The 21,553-nt window shown below is 54.3% G+C and overlaps 2 protein-coding genes and 1 long non-coding RNA gene across 3 annotated transcripts; 1 reads left to right on the top strand and 2 right to left on the bottom strand.

Annotated features, from left to right (window-relative positions):
* Positions 1 to 444: 444 nt before the first annotated feature.
* LOC138731367 (E3 ubiquitin-protein ligase RNF113A-like) lies at positions 445 to 6,504 on the bottom strand. The gene is made up of 10 exons (XM_069877261.1): positions 6,360 to 6,504; positions 5,544 to 5,620; positions 5,323 to 5,427; positions 4,180 to 4,287; positions 3,787 to 3,896; positions 3,476 to 3,582; positions 2,840 to 2,929; positions 1,890 to 1,983; positions 1,208 to 1,314; positions 445 to 582 (listed from the first exon to the last, which is right to left on the bottom strand). The coding sequence occupies exons 1-10, from the start codon at positions 6,457 to 6,459 to the stop codon at positions 497 to 499; spliced, it is 984 nt and encodes a 327-aa protein (XP_069733362.1). The 5' UTR covers positions 6,460 to 6,504; the 3' UTR covers positions 445 to 496.
* A 1,260-nt stretch (positions 6,505 to 7,764) lies between these two features.
* On the top strand, positions 7,765 to 19,984 carry LIMD2 (LIM domain containing 2). The gene is made up of 5 exons (XM_069877035.1): positions 7,765 to 8,033; positions 15,573 to 15,709; positions 18,230 to 18,274; positions 18,601 to 18,740; positions 19,249 to 19,984. The coding sequence occupies exons 2-5, from the start codon at positions 15,668 to 15,670 to the stop codon at positions 19,406 to 19,408; spliced, it is 387 nt and encodes a 128-aa protein (XP_069733136.1). The 5' UTR covers positions 7,765 to 8,033; positions 15,573 to 15,667; the 3' UTR covers positions 19,409 to 19,984.
* LOC138731225 (uncharacterized) lies at positions 8,722 to 21,548 on the bottom strand. The gene is made up of 3 exons (XR_011339141.1): positions 21,487 to 21,548; positions 21,278 to 21,347; positions 8,722 to 9,034 (listed from the first exon to the last, which is right to left on the bottom strand). It is a non-coding gene; the product is annotated as an uncharacterized lncRNA (long non-coding RNA).
* Positions 21,549 to 21,553: the final 5 nt, after the last annotated feature.

Genomic DNA, 21,553 nt, shown 5'->3' on the forward strand with positions numbered 1-21,553 from the left:
GGAGCTGTAATAAATCACTGGTAACTGCAGCACTCCAGCCTCCTTGCCCCTGAGCTTGCATTTTTTGGGTGAAGGATGAATTTAACACCAACTAATATTTCTCCTGCCTTTCCACACTCAAAGATCATGGCTTAAATTAACTCAGAGATAGCTTTTTGCTTATGCAGCAGCAGGAGGCAAGCGGGATCAGCACAAAGTTAGGAATGAAACAGCAGGTCAGAGCTGGGAGTTATGAAGTAACTGAACCCTCCATCCCCACGTGCTGCACCCACACGCACAGGGTGGTGGCACAGCCTCAAGCTTGGCCTCACCTGCTCCATCTTGTGCCTTCACAGAGCACAACGAGGGAGTCTGGCACAGACAGGACACGGTTCAGTGGCTCCAAGGTGGATACACACACTCTGGCTAAGACTGCTGGCCCTGAGGTGACTGCTGTGAGCTTGTTTGTTCCCCCCACAAAAGCTTTATTCAGCTAAATACAAAACCAGGTGCTCTGCTACTGCGGATCCTCTCCATGGTCTGACTGCTGCTGCTCCTCTTCCTCCTCCTCGCCTTTGTGTTTTTCCAGTTTTGCCATGAGCTCTGAAAAACAGGAACATGCAGGATGAGACCACAGGTGCAGGGGCTGTCCCACACCAAAGCCAGGTGCCCAAGTCCTGGCAACACTCATCTCCACAAGAACCAGGGCAGCTACCAAAAATCACTTGCCTACAAAAAGGCTCAGTTAGTGGCAACCACTGTTTGCCAAGTCGGGGCATCACAGAATCATGGAACGGTTTGGGCTGGAAGGGACCACAAAGCCCATCCAGTTCCAGCCCTGCCATGGGCAGGGACACCTCCCGCTGGATCTGGTTGCTCCAAACTCCATCCAACCTGTCACTGAACACCTCCAGGGATGGGGCAGCCACCACTGCTCTGGGCAACCTGGGCCAGTGTTAGGAATACGTGCTCCCCTGACCCGCATTCCCTACCCTCACCCAACTCCCCACGTTCCCCATTTTGGCAACCCAAGATGCTCATTTTGCACCTGTGGAGCCATCAGGCCATAATTTAGTATCGCCTGGCACTAAGGGAAGCTCTGCCAGGAACCAAGAACTGCGAGCTGCACCTTAGGGCCAGGCCCAACATCAAGATTCACCAGGAGTTGGTGACTCTGCCACTCCAGCTGCTCCTGCTGGAAGCCCTCTCTGCCACAAGTGCCCGTTACCTTTTGCTGGGTTGAAGACTCCATTGGTTTGCTTGTCACACACGTAGCAGCGCTGGGATTTGCGATAGTGTTGGAGGGCACAACTCTCACAGAAGAAGTGCCTGCACCTGTACGGAGACACAGACGCCACTGCAAATCATCAGACACAGTCTCTGTGTCCAGGAGTTCGGAATGAAAGCTGTTTCAGCATTCCTTTGCTGTTGTGGAGTGATGGCAAAGCCATTGTGAGTGCTTCCAGACACCGGGCCCCCAGTGAGACAGCCAGAAGCACGAGAGCAGGCTGGCCAGGCATGTCCACACTGCCCCCCCGCCTGCTCAGCCCTGACAAGCTCTTGGCTTCCCCATCCTTCTGCTGCTGAGTTCACACAACGCAGTGTGTCCGTCAGCATCCAGGAGGAATGAAGGCATGAATACAAAATCTCAAGGTTAAAGGGAAAGGTGATGTAACGAGACAGCATCTACAGAAACAGAAAAGATGCTCGGACAACAAAGTCTTGAGATGTCTTCCAAGGAGATGCTCCAGAGGCAGCTTTGAGACTGGTTAGCAGAGGATTGCCCCACCCACCATAAAGCCACAGCAGACAACAAGCAGGTTCCACCCACCCGCTTGTCGCTTGTCGGTGAACAACTGAACTAGATCAACAGCAGGCACGTGGCTCCTCAGGCCAAACCCATCACTTACTTGGTGACTACAGGGTTCTTGAAGGAACTTCTGCAGATGAAGCATTTGAAAGGCATATCCTCCTCATCACTGCTCACCTCATAGTTTTCATCATCTGCAAAGAGAAAGTTAACCTGACTGGAGGAAGAGCAGAGGCAGCCAGACCAGCCCATGCATTGGGCATGAGATATTAAATACAGAGAAAGCACAGCAGGTGGGACTGAATCTGCTGGAAACAATACAGTTCTCGCAGCTGGGTGTTGCTGATGTCACTAACGCATGTGGGACTGAGATATAATTAGGTCTAATGAACCAGCATGCTTGTTGCTCGTCTCACAAGAGTGAATTCTTTCCTCCCCCACCCCCTCACTGCTACAGAGAGACACAGCCACCAGCCCCCTCCTATTTTTGAGTTTTTCTTCCAGCTGCACCAAACTCTTTGGCTTCAACTGAGAAGAGACCACTCTCTTCCCCTCAACTGCACAGTGGTTCGTGAGCAACACTGATGAGCCTTGGGCTGCAGATACAGAAACTGCGAGTGAGAAATAATGACGTGACATAGTATGAAAGCATCCCAGCTCCTGGGCAGCTGTGGGCAGGAGACGGTCACATCTCCCCAGCTCAATACAGCTCGCGGCTGGGACCCATATAACAATGGCGCTATCCTTCTACAGAGAGACAGAGGAAATAACTCCCACTGGTGGCAGCCAGAGGTTATCTGAAAGCAGCAGATTTGCTCAGCGCTTACTGGCCCTGCAGCAGGGAGTTCCACAGCTTTGGAATAACGAGTCCTTTCTAATACGAATTCAACCCATGGCCTGTGGAGTTTGAGACAGCCAAGACCCTGTTCTATTCTTAGTGACCCAACATCCTTAAGTGACGTTCACTTTACAGTGTGATAAAAGGCAGGATCTGGAAGCCCCCTCCCCTATTAGACCAGGGAGAAGGAGAGTAGAGGGGTGGTACTGTACCATTCACTCCATACCGGCCTTCATCCAGTTCCCGTTCGATCTGCCAGCCGTGTTTGTAGTCCGAGCGGTCGTGGAGGAACTTGCAGCTGTCTGAGAAGCACAAAGGAAGAGGAATTAACAGCCAGGCTGCGCGGAGTTCAGTGTTAACAGGACACCTCATTCAGGGGCAGAAGGTGAAACCTGACTGCTTTCCGGCCTGTGATCCAGAGCAGCGACAAAGTCCTGGAGCAGGCACAGGATCCCTCTTGGAGCTGAGAGGCTGCGAGGATCATGCTCCCTGTGCCACAGCAACAGTTCCAGCACTTACACACATGCAAAAGGAAATCCCATCCCTTACGTGGCTTCAGCAGCCAGAACACTCCTGGCAATGTGGGTCACTGGAACATCCCAGGGTCCCTCGTGGGACTCTTACAAGCCCTGATTAGAGGCCATCAGCTTTCAGAAGGGCTGACACAAATGACAAGAGCGTCACATAAAACAACTCTGGGACAGCGTTGCACACCAGCTCTGCAAACAAGTGCCTGTAAATGAGTAAGCGCACACCTTTGCGCACACAAACATGGGATTACAAATTGGACTGGACCCCTTGGCAGGCCTGGCGTGGCACGTGTTCTGCTGCAGGCAAGATCCACTCACCTCCAAAGCCACAGAACCCAGTTTCTTTGTAGTCCTTACAGATGTCGGGCTGGTAGTCCCACCGCACCGTGGCCCGCAAGTGCTCTGGAGCACGGATGGGTCCTTTTCTGAAAGGGTGGGAGAAGGCTCAGGCCGGCTGCGCAGCTGCAGTGGAGAAGGCCCCTGGGGGCCTGGTCAGAACCAAACACCGGACTCGTTAGACAGAAAGAAGCCAGCAGGAACAGCAAAGTTCAAGTCCCCAACAGATGCCTTTGGGGATGGTGCCTGAGCTCCTCTGTGGTCCCAGTCCTCTGAGGCTCATCCCAACCTACCTAACCATTCCTGAAGAGGCATTTCCCATTGAAGTGTCCTTCGGCTTCACATACTTCTGGTAGTTGTTAATACCACGGTAAATTTTATCATCTTCCTTTCCTCTCAGCTCCTAGGAAAGCAAAAAGAAGGTGATTAAAGATCAGGAAAGCTTCATGACACAGATTAGCTTTCACCACTCTGACAGCAGACTCCCTTCCAAGCTCTGCCTTCCTTCCTCAATACCAAGATGCCTATAAAGCCAGAAAATTCCCCTATTTCTAAGGCTTATGCTCTTGGCTTTTCAACTTCCCAGGGAAGAAGAAACTCAAACTCTTCTTCAATGTGCAGAATGGGACGAAGCACACGTACTACTGTTGCAGAGTGCTAGCTCTTACAGAGCACAGCTGACTCACCTCCTGAATTTTCTGACTGCGCTCAAAGATGGCCTGGGCGTCCTTCTCCTTCTCCGTGTCCAGTTCATACACTGCCGTGGCTCCCATATCTTCTGGGCCAACAGGTTTCTGAAATGCAAGAAAAATTTGTGACAACAGCAAAGAGAAAACCTGCACAAGACAAAGAGAACTCCTTGGCCGCCTGAAGGGCTGGTCACAGAGCAAGTATCAGACATAGCCAGCTTTCCCTTCCACCAGGTTTCACCATCCCTTAGCACCTGCCAGGGAGAATCCCCCATGGGTCGGATCCAGCCTAGGGCTTCCAGAGGCGAGAGTGCTAATTATCCATCGCTCCCAAATTTTAGCCTGCAGAGTCAGAAAACGCTTGTCCTTACTTTACTCCTTTGTACTCAGCCTCAGCTTAGCTGGAAGCTGAGCTCAGGTCTCCCATATCCAACACTTCCATCCCACGACCATCCCACCTACACACAGGATGCTGGGTCTGAACTCTTAACCCAGCTGTGGGTAGCTTACATTCCCTTTTAACACACTGGTCTGGTTTAGATTCCTCTTTCATGGACTGAGCAGATATCTATTCCTAGGTTTTATCAGATCTTCAGGAACAGCTGCACAGAAACTGAAGAATAATTACAGGCAGCCTCAATCAAAACCAAATCCAATTTAGGTGCCAAAACCTCCGGAGCCCCAAAGCTGTCAGGTCCTCCTGCTCCCTTCCCATTCTCCTACAGCAAGCAGCGCTAACAACATGCTGCCCCTCTTAGCAGCGGCCAGTATGGTGAATAATTAAAGCATGATTTTATATCCAGATTAATCTCTAATGTGACAAGGAGACCTCGGTCTAACCCTGCAAGTGTGACTGGGGACAGTTAGGCATTATTCCTATTTTATACAGAGGCACAGACAATAAGGAAGTAGGTCTGAAGAGAAACATACATCAATACCTGCTCTTAATCCTACTTATATCCTGCCCAGGCTCCTACTAATGGGCAAAAGGTCACTGGATGAAGAGAAAAATTAAGAGAAAAAACAAGTGGGAAGAGGAATGAGCTCTGCCCAATCCTCCACATTCACAGAGGCAAATTCTCTGTACCAAGTCCCACCTCAGCTCACACCCCAGCATCACATTCACTGCCCCATCCTTACCGCCGACCTTGTCGATTTGTAAGTGACTCCGATCTCCTTTGATGGATCCTCATCATCGCTGCTGCTCAGCGCATACGCGGGCCTCTCCTTCGTGCACCTCCTAGTCTGAGGAGCAAGAAGACAGCAGGTATGAAGGATGGGAAGTTCCAACACTGTGTCTGGCTTGAGCTTGGTACAGTAACGCGGATGCAGCTTGGATGGTGCTGCTGGGGCTCCCTTACCTTCTGGATCATGGGGTTGGGGGTCTCCCGCCGCCGCTCCTTCCGCACTACTGTGCTTCCCTCCTCACCGCTGCTCTCTGAGGGTGATACGAAAAATGCCAACAAATAAACCCTCTAAGATTTGTTTCGGAGCTTTGGAAAGCAAGCGTCCTTTATGAGGCCTGGGCAACAAGAGGGAGTGATCTCCATCAATTGCATGCAGCGAGACAAAAGCCGTTACAAGAATGTATTGCTCACTTGCATGCTTGTGTATAAATGTTCCTAAAAATCGTATGCATATTCTATTACTTTCCAAGGTCTAATTTTAATGTTATGATGAAACTTCACAGCAGGCAGAACTCTTGCTAATTTGGAGCTTTGGAGCCAGCTCTGCCTGACCTTGCATCTGAGACAGGGAGGGACTGCAAACAGAGGTGGTTATAGAAGGGACATTTGTTCAGCACGGATCATCCTGAGCACACGAAGTTATGTCCAAAGAATGAACAGTGTCTGGGAAAAACACTGTCTAAAAGAAAATACGCTATCAAAGAAAGAAGCCATGCTGTCAGAGGGGCATTCTAACTTTCAAACAATACAACTCCTTACATGAAACCAAGCTCCACTTTAACTTAAATCACAATATTCCACGTTTTGCAGCAGGAACTCCTTGTATCGAGGGGGAAAGCCCGGGGGGGCCGGACCGCGGCTCAAGCTCCGGCTCTGCGGCCCGGGGGCGGGGCTGGGGGCCGCGGCGGCACGGCCGGGGCAGAGCACCCACCCTCCCCCGGCCCCTCCTCGCGTCCCGGCGCCCTCCGTGGGCCCCTGCCGAGCCCTCACCCCGCTCCTGGTCGCTGCTGGGCCGCTTGCGCCGGCCCCTGCCCGCCGCCAGGCCCCGCTTCTTGAAAACGAAGCTGCACACCGAGCCCTCGTCCGCCATCTTGTGCCGCCGAGCGCCGCCCGCGCCACAGAGTGCCGGCCGCACCGCCTAGAGCGACGCACGCCCCTCGCCACAGAGTGCCGCTCGTCCCGCCTAGAGCGACTCCCCTCCCCCTCCCCCCCGCCTTACTGCCCTGCGCCTCGCTGCGCCCCCTGCCGGCGGGAGGACCTGGGCCGCTGCACCCCGGGCCCGGCAGCTGCCGCAGCTCTGTCCCCGTCCCCACCCCGCGTTCCCATCCCTATCCCCATTCCCCATCTCTGTCCCTACCCCCATCCCTCTCCCTACCTCTATCCCCGTTCCCTCGCCCTCTACTCCCCCCTATCCCCATTCCCGTCCCTATCCCCATCCCTCTCCTTCTCCCCATCCCTACCCTCACCCTATCCCCATCCCTCTCCCCATCCCTGTTCCCCATCCCCGTTCCCCCTCCATCTCCTCCGGGCCTGCCGGGCTGCTGGCTCCTTCCACATCTCCACAGCAACGGGAACAGGAGCTGAGCCGCGGCCCCCCCTGCCCAGGCCCTGAACACGCGTGTGTGTCCGTGTGCGTGCTCGCTTGTGTGTTCTGTCTGTGTAGGTGTGGGGGCATGGGCGTGTGTGCTTGTGTGTGCACACGTGAGAGTGTGAGCCTGCTAGTGTGCGTGTGCTTGCATGTGCACAGGGGTGTGCGTGCGGGTGTGCCTGTGCACGTATGTGCGTACACATGGGTGCTCGCGTGTCTGTGCCCCCATGCAAACACCAGTGTGCACACACGTGCCTGTGCACGCGTGAGAAGGGCACTTAAAGTGATTCCCGCAGCGGCCGCAGGACGGACTCTGGTGCCAGGGAGCTCCCATGGGACACGGGCTCAGGACCCAGCTCTGCACCCACCCTGCCTCCCCCAGGATGAGCTCCCACCCTATTCCGGCGGGCGCTGCTGTGGGGAAGGGAGGCAGGTGGGGCTGGAGATGGGATCCCCCCTGGGATCCCCTTTTCCTGCTGCTTCCTGATACGACCCTTCCTCTGCAAAGAGACTGAGGCGCACAATTTGACTTTTGCAACTCCAGAGGAGTGGAATCCTCCAGGACGCTTGCAAGAAACCTTCCACGAGTGGGTTAGTGCCACACGGAGAGAGCCCAAGGTTGTGTCCGAAGTCTTGAGCGAAGAACATGCAGAACATGGAGGGGGGGAGGAGGCTAAGCAAAAGCCAATTACACCGAGGGGTCAGAAAACAGAGGGGAGATCTTAGGGCTGGGGAGGCTGTGGGGGTTCTGGGGTGGCTGTAGAGAGGAAGCCTGGAAAGAGAGGGGCTGGGGAAGCTTTGGGGTTAGAGGTTGGCTTCACACAAAGGAGCGAGCGGCTGGAAGACGGTACGATAGGGAGAGCCAATCACCGTGGCGGCCCAGCGATAAAAAGGCTTGTGAGGCGGCTGTGGGAGCTCGCAGGAAACAGCTCTCGTTCCCACAACCCAGCCTCTGCGGCGGGGAGAAGGGGAGCGGGAGCACCCTGCCATCAGGGACAGCCGGACAGACCCACCCAGCCACCCCAGCAGGGTGAAGCCCTCCTGCTCGGCATCGCCGTGAGGAGCCCAGGCATATGGTGAGGCATCGCTCGTGGAGAACAACAGAGCTGAGAGGCGGCGAGCGGCTCGGTGGGAGACAATGATGGTCCTTGAGATGTGGGGAGCGATGGGGTTCACCCACCCTTTGTTGGCAATTGTGGCTCTGCTCAGAGAGCGGAGAGAAAGCAAGACTGAGCAGCGGGGAGGGAAGCAGAGGCAAGGAGAAAAGGATGGAGAAGAGGGAGGAATGCAAAGAGCCCCGGGAAGCAGCGGTGCTGGCCAGGAGGCACCTGGTAGATGGGGGTTCAGCCCCCAACCCAGCCCCCTGGGAGCAGATCCTCCCCAGATGTGCCAGGAACTTCTTTGCTTTGGGGGGCGGCTCGGCCGAGGGGATCGTGGGGAGCAGATTCAGGGTGGGGGCAAACACAAGGGGGTCTGTTCTCAGCCCTGGGTGGCCTCGCTGGGGTCAAGCCGGGGCAAGGAGATGCTGTCTGAGCTCCAGGAGCCCTCTGGGGAGCGGTGCTGCTGAGGAGGGGGGCAAGCACCCTGTGTCCTGTGTGAGCTGGGGGGGCAAGGGGCTTGTACCCACCGGGGACAAGAGTGAGCGGAGGGCTGTGTTTGCTGGATTCGCTGCAGTGGGCATCTTGGGGCGCAGTGTTTTGGGGCTCACGTTTGGGCTGTAATTCCTTCTTTGTTTTGTGCTGCAGTACGTGCCGGAGTGGGGGTTGGGGGGCTGGACAGGTCCATTTTATTGAGCTGATCAAAAAGAGCAGAGAAGGAAGAAAACCTGTGAGATCCCGTCTCCTTTATCCCCCTTCGTTAATGTCTGCTAATTCTCGATGGTGTGTCTCCTACTGCCTCATCCAGCCTGGCTTTAAACCTTTCCAGCGACAGGTCTTTCATCACTTCCCTGGGGAGGCTGTTGCACGACTGTGAGATTTAATAATGACACAAATACCCTGAGCTTCGACATAACCCTCAACAGCCAGGGATCTCCCAGGGCTTCACAAAGGAGAGCAGCTCTGTCGTCACTGGGGGGCTGAAGGGGAAGAGAACAGAAAAAATGAAATTACTTGTCCATTATCACCCCAAAATTAGCAGCTGAGCTGGGAATCAAGCCCAGGTCTCCTGAATCCCAGCCCGGTGCTGTAACTACCCCGTTTTGAGACAGTCTGATCTGTCTAATCCTCTTGAATCGCTTGAGACCAGCTAAGCTATCTTGTAAATCATATTTTTGATGAATTTTCTGCTGATTTTTGTTCATGGAGTGGGCATCAGTTTTGAAATTCAGCAGCCTGGATCATGTCTTGGAAACTGGGCTTTGTCCACTGAAGACAACGTGTGAGGGAAGACATCTGGAGCCCCAGCTGAGCTGTCGTGTATTTAAAGCCAGGAGGAGCATATCTGCACCACTATTAATGCAGATTACTAAAGAATTGCAGGGCAACCCATCAAGCCCAGTCCAAAATGGCTCCAGCGTTAACGTCCTTTTTAAATGGAAGCCCTGCAAGAAGCAAGTTCTCAGTGAAGAAGTGAGGGTCTATCAGAACCAGCCTGTTGGGCTTTGCAAAGTGACTTTTTTCACCCAGCTCAAAACTAGGTTCTTGACCTTTTTTGGTAAAAAAAAAAAATCCCACAAGACTTGTCATTAGGGAAGGGAGTTCCTCTTCTGGTTTCCTTCAGCGAGTCAGTCTTGTGAGCCTACAAGCACCTAGTTGGGTCCTCCATGGTGATGGTTTTCTTTTCCTTTTCACCCATCCCCAGCTTTTGTAGGGTTGTTGGCCATTGTTGGGCAGCTGCCTCGTTCCCCCAGAAGTGTTTACCTTTCGCTTCCAGGCTAAGCCTGAAGTTGCACCAGGGCGTTACGGAAAATTTCTTCATTGAAAGGGTTCTCGGGCACTGACAGGGGCTGCCCAGAGAGGTGGTTGAGTCCCCATCCCTGGAGGTGTTTAAAAGATGGGCAGATGAAGTGCTTAGGGATACGATTTATTAGTGGGCAGGTACAGTTGGGCTTGATGATCTCAAAGGTCTTTTCCAACCTAGCGATTCTAAGATTCTGTATTTAATGGATGCAATGAAACAGGGATGGGCTGCTCCATGCCAGTTTCTACTTCTGGAAAAGGGATGAATCCCAGCAGCATCCTCCTGTCCCCTTGCTGAAAGGCAGGGGCTGGGGCACAACCTGGTCCTCTTTGGCCCTCCCTGGTCCTTGCAAGGCCACGCGCCTCCTGCTCAGGAGGAACAAGCCAAGGCAGGGGTGAAGGTGGGAGAGCAGAGCGGATGGGCAGGGGCTTCCCTCGGGCTCCCTCCTTGCTTGTGTGGGTCCCCCATTGTTGCCCTGACAAAGGCAGCCCTGTTCCTCCCCACAACTATTCCTTGTCAGCATCCCTCAGCATTTTGGCTGCAGATTTCCTGCCCACTGGCAGCCTTTCAAGAGGCAGCCTGGGCACAGAACGTGGATGGAAAGTGGATTAGTGGGGCAGGCCAGTGGAAGGTAGCTCTGTGCTGTGGGGTGAAGGCAGGAACAGGTCCATGTGGTGAGGCTGCTCTCCAGAAATCTGATGAGCCTGGCAGTGGTGTCTGCAGAAGTAACTTGGCTGCTTCTCTCTGGAGTCCTCCACCCTGTGTCAAGCCAGCAGGGACTTGCCCTGGGTCCCAAATACTAGAGAGGTCAACTGGTTGGCTTGGAGCCACACAAGGAGACCTCAGAACAGCCCTCCAGTACTGAAAGGGGGCCTACAGGAAAGCTGGGGAGGGGCTCTAGATCAGAGAGCACAGGGATAGGATGATGGAGAATGGTTTTAAGATGAATGAGGGGAGATTGAGATGAGACTTTAGAAAGAATGAGAAGCTGAAGTAGCACTGACATCCCTGTACCCCCTTCTCTGGATGCTGTGCCCAGTTCTGGTGCTCGCCCATTTGACTCTGACTCTGCACCACACTTTGTTTCATGGTGCAGATCGGCCATGAGGCTCTAAGGCTGCAGGAACAGCGATGGGTGATTCCCAGGCTCAGGAGACAGGCTCTTCCATCTCCTCTTCACCTCCTCCCCACATGATCACAGAATCATAGTTTGGGTTGGAAGGGACCTTAAAGATAATCCACTTCCAACCCCCTGCCCTGGGCAGGGACACCTCCCACTGGATCAGGGGCTCCCAGCCCCATCCAGCCTGGCCTTGAACCCCTCCAGGGATGGGGCAGCCACCCCTGCTCTGGGCAACCTGGGCCAGGACCTCACCACCCTCATCGTGAAGAAATTCTTCCTAATGCCTAGTCTATATCTGCCCCTCTCCAGTTTATATCCATTGTCCCATGTCCCATCACCACAAGCCTTTGTGAACAAAAGGTCCTGCGAAGAGACCAGGGGCTGAGCTGGCCATGGAGCCGGAGGGTAAGCGGCCACCCGTGGGTGTAGGCTGCACTAATCCTGCACATCGGCCCCCATATCAATCGGCTTGGCCCACTATATCCTGGGGGAGAGGCTTGACAGCCTCTCCAAGGTGTTGAGCCCCTGCTCGTGCCTTGCCATGCTGCTGGGGATACTCCTCATCCTCCCGGGATGGAGGAGGAAGGGGCCCAGATCCCCTGCGCTGCACTCTGCCTTTGGGAAAGCCTCTTGCAATGGGAGAGTGATCCCAGCAGTAAACACAGACTTCACAGGGCTGCTGATGGGAACCATATGGCGGAGAGGGGCCTCTCGCCCTCCGCAGTCACGCTGCTTTCCTCTGCCGGAAACCCATCAGCTCTTGGAGAGACCATTAGGCAGCACGGGGCTGGGGCCCGCTGGGAGCCGGCTGGCAGCAGTGGGGGCAGCCCGGGCAGCCCCGGCTCTGAGGGGAAGGGGGAAAGGCTCCCTGCACCCATCCTGGGTCCCCGCTGTGAGAAACACGCTGCTTCAGACGCAGGTGACTGGGGGCTGGATTGGGGAGTTTCCTTGAGGGACCATCCCAGATGGTTCCCTCTCCTACATCTGTTCCCAGGGTCAGGCAGGAAGGGGAGAGGGGATGGGAGAGGCTGCTGTGCAAAAGGTCTGACACCAAGGAGCTTCTGGGATGAACGTCGTCTTCGTCACCCCAAAGAGCCCCCCACGTGGTGCTAAAAGACAGCTGTAGCACCTCTCTAGCTGCTCTCACGTCCCATGTAGATGCCAGACAAGCTCTAACCACAAGGTCCTCAGCTTAACACCAGCTTGCCGAGAACACGAGAAAGCCCCCAGGGCAGGACGGGCAGCTGCCTGCGATGACCTGTGGGCACCAAGAGCATCTTGCTGGCTGTGGTGCCGTGTGGAGCACAACGAGATCCACCATGCTGTGGCCACCACTGCTGCCTTCAGAGGCTGCTCTGTCTCCCTGGGTAGACAGCACAAGTCTAGATCCCTTGGAGAAAGGTTTTTTTTTTTCTAACACTGACCACGAGATTTTCCCAGCAGGGGCAGGAAGAGGGGAGGCTGCAGAAGCAAAGGGGTTCTCACCTTCTGCTAAGACAGACACCTGAAATTGCTGCCTGCACAACTAGGAGAGGGACAGTCGTCAGGCTGCTCATCCCAGGCAGCGTAGGTGGCCAAGAGCCTTAAGGAACCGAGGTTTGGAGAGGTCTAGCAGTTACAGTGCTGGCCTCCACTGCGGAGACTTGGCGCTGGCTTTCTGCTTTGTCACAGATGCCCTCTGCGCTCCACAGACAATCCACGAGCCTCCCCTGCACGCTGAGGGTTGCCCTAGAGATTGTGAAGACTCCACAACACCAACGTGGCAGCGTGTCCTTAAGCAAACCCTGCACCACTGGGGCTCCTCCACTCATGGAGGCTTGTGTTGAGGCTCAAATCCCACCCTGTGCAGACTAATGCCTCCTTGCAAGAGCGAGGACAGAGGCTGAGAGCCTCCTAGAAGCCCTCCAGCAGTTTTTCACTTGTTGCTTCCCTTATCGCTTCAGCACACCCTTCCCCTTTGAGACTTCTGCTCTTGCCTCCTTGTCCTTCAGCAGGAAGGATGTTTAGCAACTTCTACTCAAATGCCTGTAGGGCAGCTACACGGAGGGGACCTCTTGTTTGAAACACAGGCTGGGAGAGAGTGGGCAGGAGGCTACAAGCAGGGTACGTGCATGGAGGGGAAGAGGGATATTCAGAGGAAGGAGACATGAAAGATGGGGCTGGATGGAGACCATCAAGCCATGGAGTTGGATAAGTGGAACAGCCTTGAAGGGAACAAGGTTTGGGGGCAAGAGAAGCAAAGGAATAAGTAGTAGGTGGAAGGAGCCAGGGAGGGTGATGGAAGGAGTGAGGGAACCAAGGGAAAGAAAGTGGCCGAGGCAGGGGAGAAAGATGAGCTGTGAGGGAAGAGGAAAGGAAGCCGGGGGTGGAGAGATGCTTGTGGCAAATGGGAGAAAGTGAAAGGCAGGTGAAAAGGTTGTGCACCCGCATTGGAGGTGTACATGGTGTAGAGATGCCAAGTTTTCTGGGTTCCTCAGGCTCCTCTCAGGGTCTGTGCCGGGCTGTAGGCACCTGAAGACATGAGAGGGAAGGTTCTGTTCCAGAGAACAGGGGCAGAGAGGGGCTGTGGGCTTGGGCCGTGAGGCCCTGCTGCCAGGGCTGCTTCTTGGCCAGCTCTGCCCAGAACCCCAGCACATACCGGGTACAGGAGCCGCCTGCGTGCTGCCATTCGCCCCGCTCGGCGAGCAGGAAATAACAAGCAAACCGCAGAGGAGACGGGAAATGATTTAGGTAAAATCGGAGCCGTATTCTCAGATGAAGCTGTAAACATCGGCAACAAGGGCTGTCCAGTCCTCTGGGCCTGTGAGAGGGAGCCCACCTCACCCACCGCTGCTCAGGACCTGGAGCAAAGGTCTCCCAGCTCTGAAAGCAGCCACTAATTTTGGGTGTTTTGCCGGGCACAATGCAAAACTGGTGTCAGGTGTTGGGACTTTTTAGAAAGCTGAAGAGCCCCCCAAACCCAGGGCACGTTTGCAAATGTCACCATGAGATTGGCATTGTGGGGATATCCCTGCCCCAAGCCCTCCACCCCAGTACATCTCCTGCCCTGGGGCTTTCTCAGGTTCTGCCCTAGCCTCTGGGCAGCAAGGATGGACATGGACCCATTTGAGCAAGTTCAGAGGCCACGGAGATGATCTGAGGGCTGGAGCACTTCTGCTAGAATTGGTTGAGAGATTTGGGGTTGTTCAGCCTGGAGAAAAGGCGGCTCCAGGGAGACCTTAGAGCAGCTTCCAGCACTGAAAGGGGCTCTAGGAAAGCTGGTGAGGGGCTCTGGATCAGGGAGTGCAGGGACAGGACAAGGGGGATAGTTTTAAGCTGGAAGAAGGGAGATTGAGAGGAGATCTTTGGAAGAAATGTTCTCCTGGGAGGGTGGGGAAGCCCTGGCCCAGGTTGCCCAGAGCAGGGGTGGCTGCCCCATCCCTGGAGGGGTTCAAGGCCAGGTTGGATGGGGCTTGGAGCCCCTGATCCAGTGGGAGGTGTCCCTGCCTGCGGCAGGGGGTGGGAGTGGATGGGCTTTGAGGTCCATTCTGACCCAATCCATTCCATGATTCTATGATTTGGGGGTGAGATTCTGAGAACAAGAGGTTTCAGGAGAAAAGGAGGGGGTGAGGCGGGTGCTGGTTTGCCAGCCCCCAGCACATCCCTGTCACAGCAGAGCTACACACTCACCCCTTCACCCTCCGATTCCCTGCTCTGCTCCTCCCTCCACAACATCTGCTCAACCCCACATCTCTGTCTTGCACATGCAAAATGGGGCTCATCAAGCCTGACCTTTTATGGGTTTTTTTGAAGGCAAGGTGCAAAGGGGAAAAACCACTGAGGATCTGCCAGTGTCTTTTCACCTGACTCTTACCAAAAAGGGTGATTTCCAATGCCGGTGGGTTTCTTTTCTGCTGCATTAAAGCTGGTCTGAGATCTGTCACACCCATTCCCCAGGGTACTCAGCACATCACACAGAGGCCACATCTTACTTGTCTCAGCTGAAAAGCAACTCGGGGTCCCCAGAAAAGAAGATATCCTTGTCACTCACTCTACTGAGCTGTGATACACTCTGTTCAGCAAGGATTTTCTGGGCTAAAATTAGACTAAAATCTCAATTCTTGCTCCAGCAACACCAGTCATTTAGTGGCCGTATTAGTGAAACACTGGGAGTTGGTTTTGCTGCCTCGGCAGGACAGCAGCTCTGGCTGGGAGTCGTAGCTTTGGCCATTGCCTAGGAATTGCCTTCTACACATGGGTTTGGAGCAGAAGCCATCACATCACCTTCTGCTCATGTTTCCAGCAGCCCTCTCCCACCCTGACACAGTATCGTCACATGAAATTGGAGCTACCGAGCTCAGTGCCCCAGATCACCTGCCAGCTTCCTAAAAACGAGGAGTAGTCCAGACCCACATCTCCTATCTGTCAGTCTTGCCTGGTGTGCCGAGATCCCTTGAACCCCTGAAGAAACCCCTTGCCCAAAGAGGCTGCCCTGACCCTGTGGAGGAAGCTTTGCGCACACTGCTGTCACGCCCCACGCCTGCGGAGCTGTGCAGCTGCTGGGTTTGGGGTGATGAAACCAGCCACACTCATGTGGACATTTCCTTTCCAGGTGTTGCAAGAGTTCTGTCTTAGATACTTTCCGAGGGAGCATTGGCCCATAAACTTCAAGCTCAGGATTAAGCAGACGGAGGAGGGGAAGGAATCATGTTCCAGGCCACGGGACCTGCCAGCCCACCCCCAACTCATGTATGTAGCAACCCCTGCGGTTTGTATGGGAATTTCAACCCGGGCTTTGGTTCTCAGGGATGGAGGGTTGTGTGCAGAAGCTGCATTGCGGACCTGACATTTGAGGGTGATCAAAGGCACAAGTCACTGCTACTCAAACAACACAACCCGGGACAGGAATGTTCCAGCAGAAGGTGCTGTTTGCTGAGCACATTGCAACGCCAGCATCCAGGCTCTGGTCCATATAGAGCTGCTCACCCCACTCTCCTCTCGAGGTGCTCTGAGTTTGTTTGTGTTTCCATGGCTTTCCGTGATCACAATTGAGAGCATGCGAGCTGCTTAGGATTGGAGTGATTGGAGATGGAAAAACATAAAGGCTCAAGAACATCTCCTGCTGGGACAGGATACGGCCCTTCCCCGAGGGAGGATATATCAGATATGAAATAGATAGTGTGTCTGATCGGAGCCAGAAGGCTGCCGAGAAGTGACGAGCAATGGTGGATTGCCTGTAGCCTTGGGAACGGATGTATTCCAGCTCCAAAGAGGCAGCATTTTCCTTAGCTCTGGTCAGCAGAGCCTGGAAACAGTATATTAAATCCTAACTCCAGCAGAGCACCTGCAGTTGTTTTACAAGTGCCAAGGGATGTAACTGGTTTTACACAGCCTGAGCCTCCTCGCTGCCCTTGTCCCTCTGTTGACTTTGGCTTTACTCTTCCAGCCTTGTGGGAGGGAGAGGAAAATCACGTCCCTGACCTCAGTCAACAAGAGCAGCTGGGAAACGTCTGAAGAGGCAGCTCAGTGAAGTGAGGGTTTCCCGTGCATCGCTTAAGCAAACTGTTTCCAAAAATACAAAAGAGAAACGATGGGCAAGGACGAAGCAGGAGGAACGGGGATAGAAGATCAGCCTGGGGGTAGAAAGATGGGGCAGAGCTGACCAAGCAGAGCTAAACCAGCAGCAGGAGGAAAGGACAAGGAGGCAGCAGAGCGATGTTCTGGGGTCAAACTGCCCCAGCCTTGGGAACAAGCAGCACAGACGGTGAGCCCGTCTGTCGTAAGGAGTCCTGGCTGGTCCATGCTTGCTAAGAATGTGTTTAATCCTTTGATCCTGACTGAAAGAAAGAAGAGGGCATTGGAATCAGTGCAAAGGCAGGTTATAATACTTGCAGGTGGCTGCCTGGGACCCAGTGGGTGCCTGCGCAAACAGCCAGCTTAGGGAGGGTGCAGGACTGCAGGGAAGCAAGGAGGAGCAGGAGGCAGTTTGGGAGGAGATGAGTTGTTGCAGCTGCAGGTGGGGGAGCACACAGAGACCCTGCTCTGAGAGGCTGGGGGCAGAGGTACAGGCACCTCAGTGTTTGGATCTCTCTGCCCAGTCGCTCCTCTTGCAGCTGCAGGGCCTGAGTAGCATCTGCCCCCGGCGAGCTGCAGAACACCATGAAGCGAAGCAGGTCTACAACTCTGGTCTTGCCCCACTGCCCTTTCTGCTCTCCACTCACACAGGGCCTGCAGGGACTCAAGAAGGCTTTTTGATCCTGCTTACAGCGCAGGCGTTTCCTGTGCCACACAGCATCAACGGGCCAAAAACCGGGCTGGCAGAGGAACTCAGAAACCAAACATCCGCTGCAGGCAAAGACCCACACTGGCAGCACTGCTTGAACCCTGTGCACCTCCACCAAAAGAAGGGTTAATTGTCACTCTCCAGCCCTATGGGGTCAGGGTTGGCAGGAAGGAGCAGGAGCAATGCCTCCCACCAAAGCTGAGCTGCTGTTTAGTAGATGCATAAGCCGGCAGTAGCAATTTGCTGGTGCAGGTCACAGACATGGCTTGTGCTGCAGCAGCTCTGCAAAGCCCTTTCTCCCTCTCTGCCCGCTCAGGGACGTGGAATATGGGCTCCTTGGTTTTGCAGTTCCTCCTGAGGGGTAATGCTGGCAGCCTGGGGCCCGAGACACACATTGCCGTAGCCAAGGACAGTAATTAGGACCTGCAGAGAGCAGAGCTGCTCATCAATGGCTGCTGGGAACAAGGGAGGGTTGTCACTGTGGAGCTGTGCTCCGCCACTCCTACGCCGTGGCATCTGTGTGGCATCTCCTGGATCTGTGCTTGGCTGCCATCACCTCAAAAGAGCTCTGCTCTACCTTGGCCATGGAAAACACGCTTCTGTGTCCGAGGCAGCAAGCAATGCTGAACGTGAGCTGGCTGCTCTCCCCCCACAGCCCTGGACAAGCTCCTACTCTGCAAGGTGTAAATGGTTTTTCCTCTTTTTCTATTTTCCTCTCTTCCTTCTCCTCTCTTTGGAAAAAGCGTCACAGCACAAGAAGAAACTCACACATGAGGACCTGATGGAGGTGACGGCCTCTGAGCAAGTGAGTTCAGAGACGGTCACTGCGTGCCTGAGACAGCCAGGCAGAGGCTGCTGGCATGGCCCAAGGTCCTGCAGTTCAGCTGCCTGTACAAAACCTCTGCTGCTTCTCCTCAAGCACAACTCGGCACCAGGTTTGTTAGTCCAGCCTCTCATTTTCATTTCTCTTCTCCTTCCACCCTTAGGAGGCAAAGAACAGCTCAGGAGGCAGCACGGTGCAGCGCTCCAAGGTACCTGCAACTTTACCCCATCCTAGTGATTCATGGTGAGGGGGGAGGACCCAAAGCCTAAGACCCAAGCACCAATTCAGCTCAGCATCAGGGAGGGTGAGGGGAGACAGGGCTGTTTCACAGCAACCAATGCTCCAGCAAATGGAGCAACTTGATCCAATGGAAAGTGTCTCTGCCCATGGCAGGGGGGTTGGAACTGGATGATCTTTAAGGTCTCTTCCACCCCAAACCATTCTATGATTCTACGTTAGGGAAGAGGGCTGTGGTGGGAGCCAGGTACGGGATCCCTTCCTCACCCTCTCTCCCTTTGGTCTCCCCTCGTCTAGTCCTTCAGCCTGAAGGCACAAGTGAAGGAGATGTGTACTGCCTGCCAGAAAACTGTCTATCCCATGGAGCGGCTGGTGGCAGATAAATTTGTCTTTCACAACGCCTGCTTCTGCTGCAAACACTGCCACACCAAGCTGAGGTGAGCAGGGCTGGGGAGCTGAGGTTGATGGGTGCCACCATGGCTTTGGGTTGGGGAGGCCTTTCCAGTTAGTGCACCCACCATTACAGCCCTTCCTCCTCTTGTGGAGCAGCTAGAGATCCCCAGCTCGATCATTACAGAAAAACAACAGCTTATCTGTCCACCTGGCCCCAAGTTTCAGCTAAACCCACTTAGCATAGAAGAGATTTTTCTCCTCAACAGCAGCTCCAAGGTAGCACAGAGCTGAGCCACATCCTCCTCCTGAATGACAGGGAGCCAAGGCTAAGCTGCCCTGCAGGCTCCCTCTCTTTATAGACCTTTAAGGCTGTTCACAGCAGCCCCCAACATCCTGAGCTGGCTGGAGGAAGCAGTTGATGCTTTCCAAGGGTCCCCTCCTGCACGTTCCCTCCACCTCCCTCCCATGTCCCGGTGCCCCCAAGCCTCACTTGCTCCCCCCATGCCTGCAGCCAAGTCCCCGTACCCGGCTAACCCTGCCCTCCTTCCCCAGCCTGGGCAGCTACGCAGCGCTCCACGGGGAATTCTACTGCAAGCCCCACTTCCAGCAGCTCTTCAAGAGTAAAGGCAACTACGACGAGGGCTTCGGGCGCAAGCAGCACAAGGAGCTGTGGGTGCACAAGGAAGTGGAGAGTGGGACCAAGACGGCGTGAGCAGGGCCAGCCCCTGCTTCCCTGGAGCCCAGAAGAGATGGCACGGAGCAGCGCTGAGCCAGGGGCTAACTGAGCTGATGTAAAGCAATGGGGACCAAGAGCCTGTGGAAGGGAGACAGCCCAGCCCTCTTTGGAGGATGCTTAGAGGGGTCCATAAGGACAGGGCAGAGAGGACTGGGGTAGAGTCCCTGTACTTGAAGCTCTCTGCAGGTCCCTCTCCCGAATGAGATCAGACCAGAAGAACTTGACCCCATGCTGTTCATACATTTCAGGGCTTCCACCATGGAAAAGGAGATGATCTGGGGGCTATACCTAGTCTATAACTCACGTTCCTGCCGCACCAATCCTGCCTTGCCGGGGCTCCGAATAAGGAGGGTCCTTGATTTACATCAGCTCAGTTCAGCTAGGATTGTTCAGCCTTAAGGATGTTGCCCTGCGACTGTTTCACAGTGTCTGTCTTTTTTATATTTGCCTTTTGACTGGTACGTTCTGCGCTGGAGCCTGGCTAGTCAGCTTCATGCCTGACACTGCGCCATGCGCTCTTTTATTTTTGTAATACAAGGTTTCCGAGCCTTCCCTGTCTTGTCTTGTGTTCCCGGGGGCCTGGGGAGGTGGGAGTAGCAATTGGTCTGCCTCTTACTGCCCAGTCACTGCGGAAAGACTTTCTGCCCGTACAAGATCAAGAAACTCTTCCTGGGAACTTAGGATTTCAAATTGCACCCCAGCATCACTACCCTGTGAGCTGCACACCCCAGCTGTAACCACATGCCAGCTTCCACACGGAGCCCACACCATCCTCAAAGGGAATTCACCATCCTGGGAATTAGATCCAACCTTTTGCCTTGCATAAGCTTACTCACTTCCCCCTCTGTTTTGATAAACATCGTGCCCTGCCTCTGCAAGCAGATGCCGGCTCAATTCGCTCTGCACCCGGCACAGGGGGCAGGACAGGCATCAGAGCAGGGCTGACTGGTGCAACATGAGGCCTGGTTTGGATCAGCCCCAGCTGCTGAACGTTTGGACAACAGAGCCCATACAAATGAAGGAGCCCAACAAGACCTGCCAGGCCGGAGAGCCTAATGCAGTGAAACCAGAGAAGGTAGGTGAGTCTGGGTTTAATTATTATTTACCTCCTTCCTCCACACTAGCTTGAAAGACTAAGCATTCAGGAACCTCACATCTTTCAATTGCCTAAGCTTTTCAGAGCCAACACAGCACAAAACCCACCAGCAGAGCAACAGCCTTTGAAATCCAGAGCAAGAGCCCTCATTCCATCATTGACTGAAAGCATTGGCTCCTGCTGAGCACGTCCTGCCTGGGAGAACCCAGACAGAGCCATGAAAACAGGAGCCTAAGGACTGAAGTGGGAAAAAGATGGGTATGGGTAGTCCACAGGAGTCCCAGGTATTGTATAGATGTGGTGTTAATCCAGGTCACCGCAGTTTCTCCCTCAATGCAAGTTCTTTTGGGGGCTCTGGGTGGGCAACTAAGCACTGGGCAGCCTCTCCACAGCTCTCCCTCGCTGGCAAAGCCGGCTACAGTCACACCTGATCTCAGGGAAGAGACGTGCTCAATGACCCCAGGAGCCTGATGTCCCTCCTATTGGACAAGCTATTTTTCCTTTTTAGTTAAGAGATTTTTAAAGGGCAGGTCTTCAGCTCTTCTCAGTTGGGACTGCCTGGGGATTCACAGTGTCAGCACAGCAGAGGCTGCGTACAGAGATGTCATCACAGTAACCACCTCCTCCTGGTCTTGTTACCAACTGCCTTTTCCTCACCTGATGACAATCCACCCTGATGAATCAAGAACATTCACAGACCAGGACCTGGAGTAAAGAACTCCCTGCCACAGCAAAATCCAAATCCATACCTCGGCTCCTGCTCTCCATCATCAGGACCACTTCCACATGAAGAGCCAATGAACCAGTCCAGCCACTCTCCTGCAAGGTGAAATGAAGATGTTGGTATTTTTACACAAAACAAGAGGGACAGAGCCATTCAGTGTCTATCTTTGAAGAGAGAGAGAATGGACGAATGTGACCTTTCACAGAGGCAGCCTTGTATAGGGCACACACTTACCTCATCCAAGCAGCAATGCTTCACAAATACGACACTTCTCCCTGTCCCAAAGAATCAACACCTGAAA

Source organism: Phaenicophaeus curvirostris, chromosome 26 (assembly GCF_032191515.1).
Source record: "Phaenicophaeus curvirostris isolate KB17595 chromosome 26, BPBGC_Pcur_1.0, whole genome shotgun sequence".
Classification (NCBI taxonomy): Eukaryota; Metazoa; Chordata; class Aves; order Cuculiformes; family Cuculidae; genus Phaenicophaeus; species Phaenicophaeus curvirostris.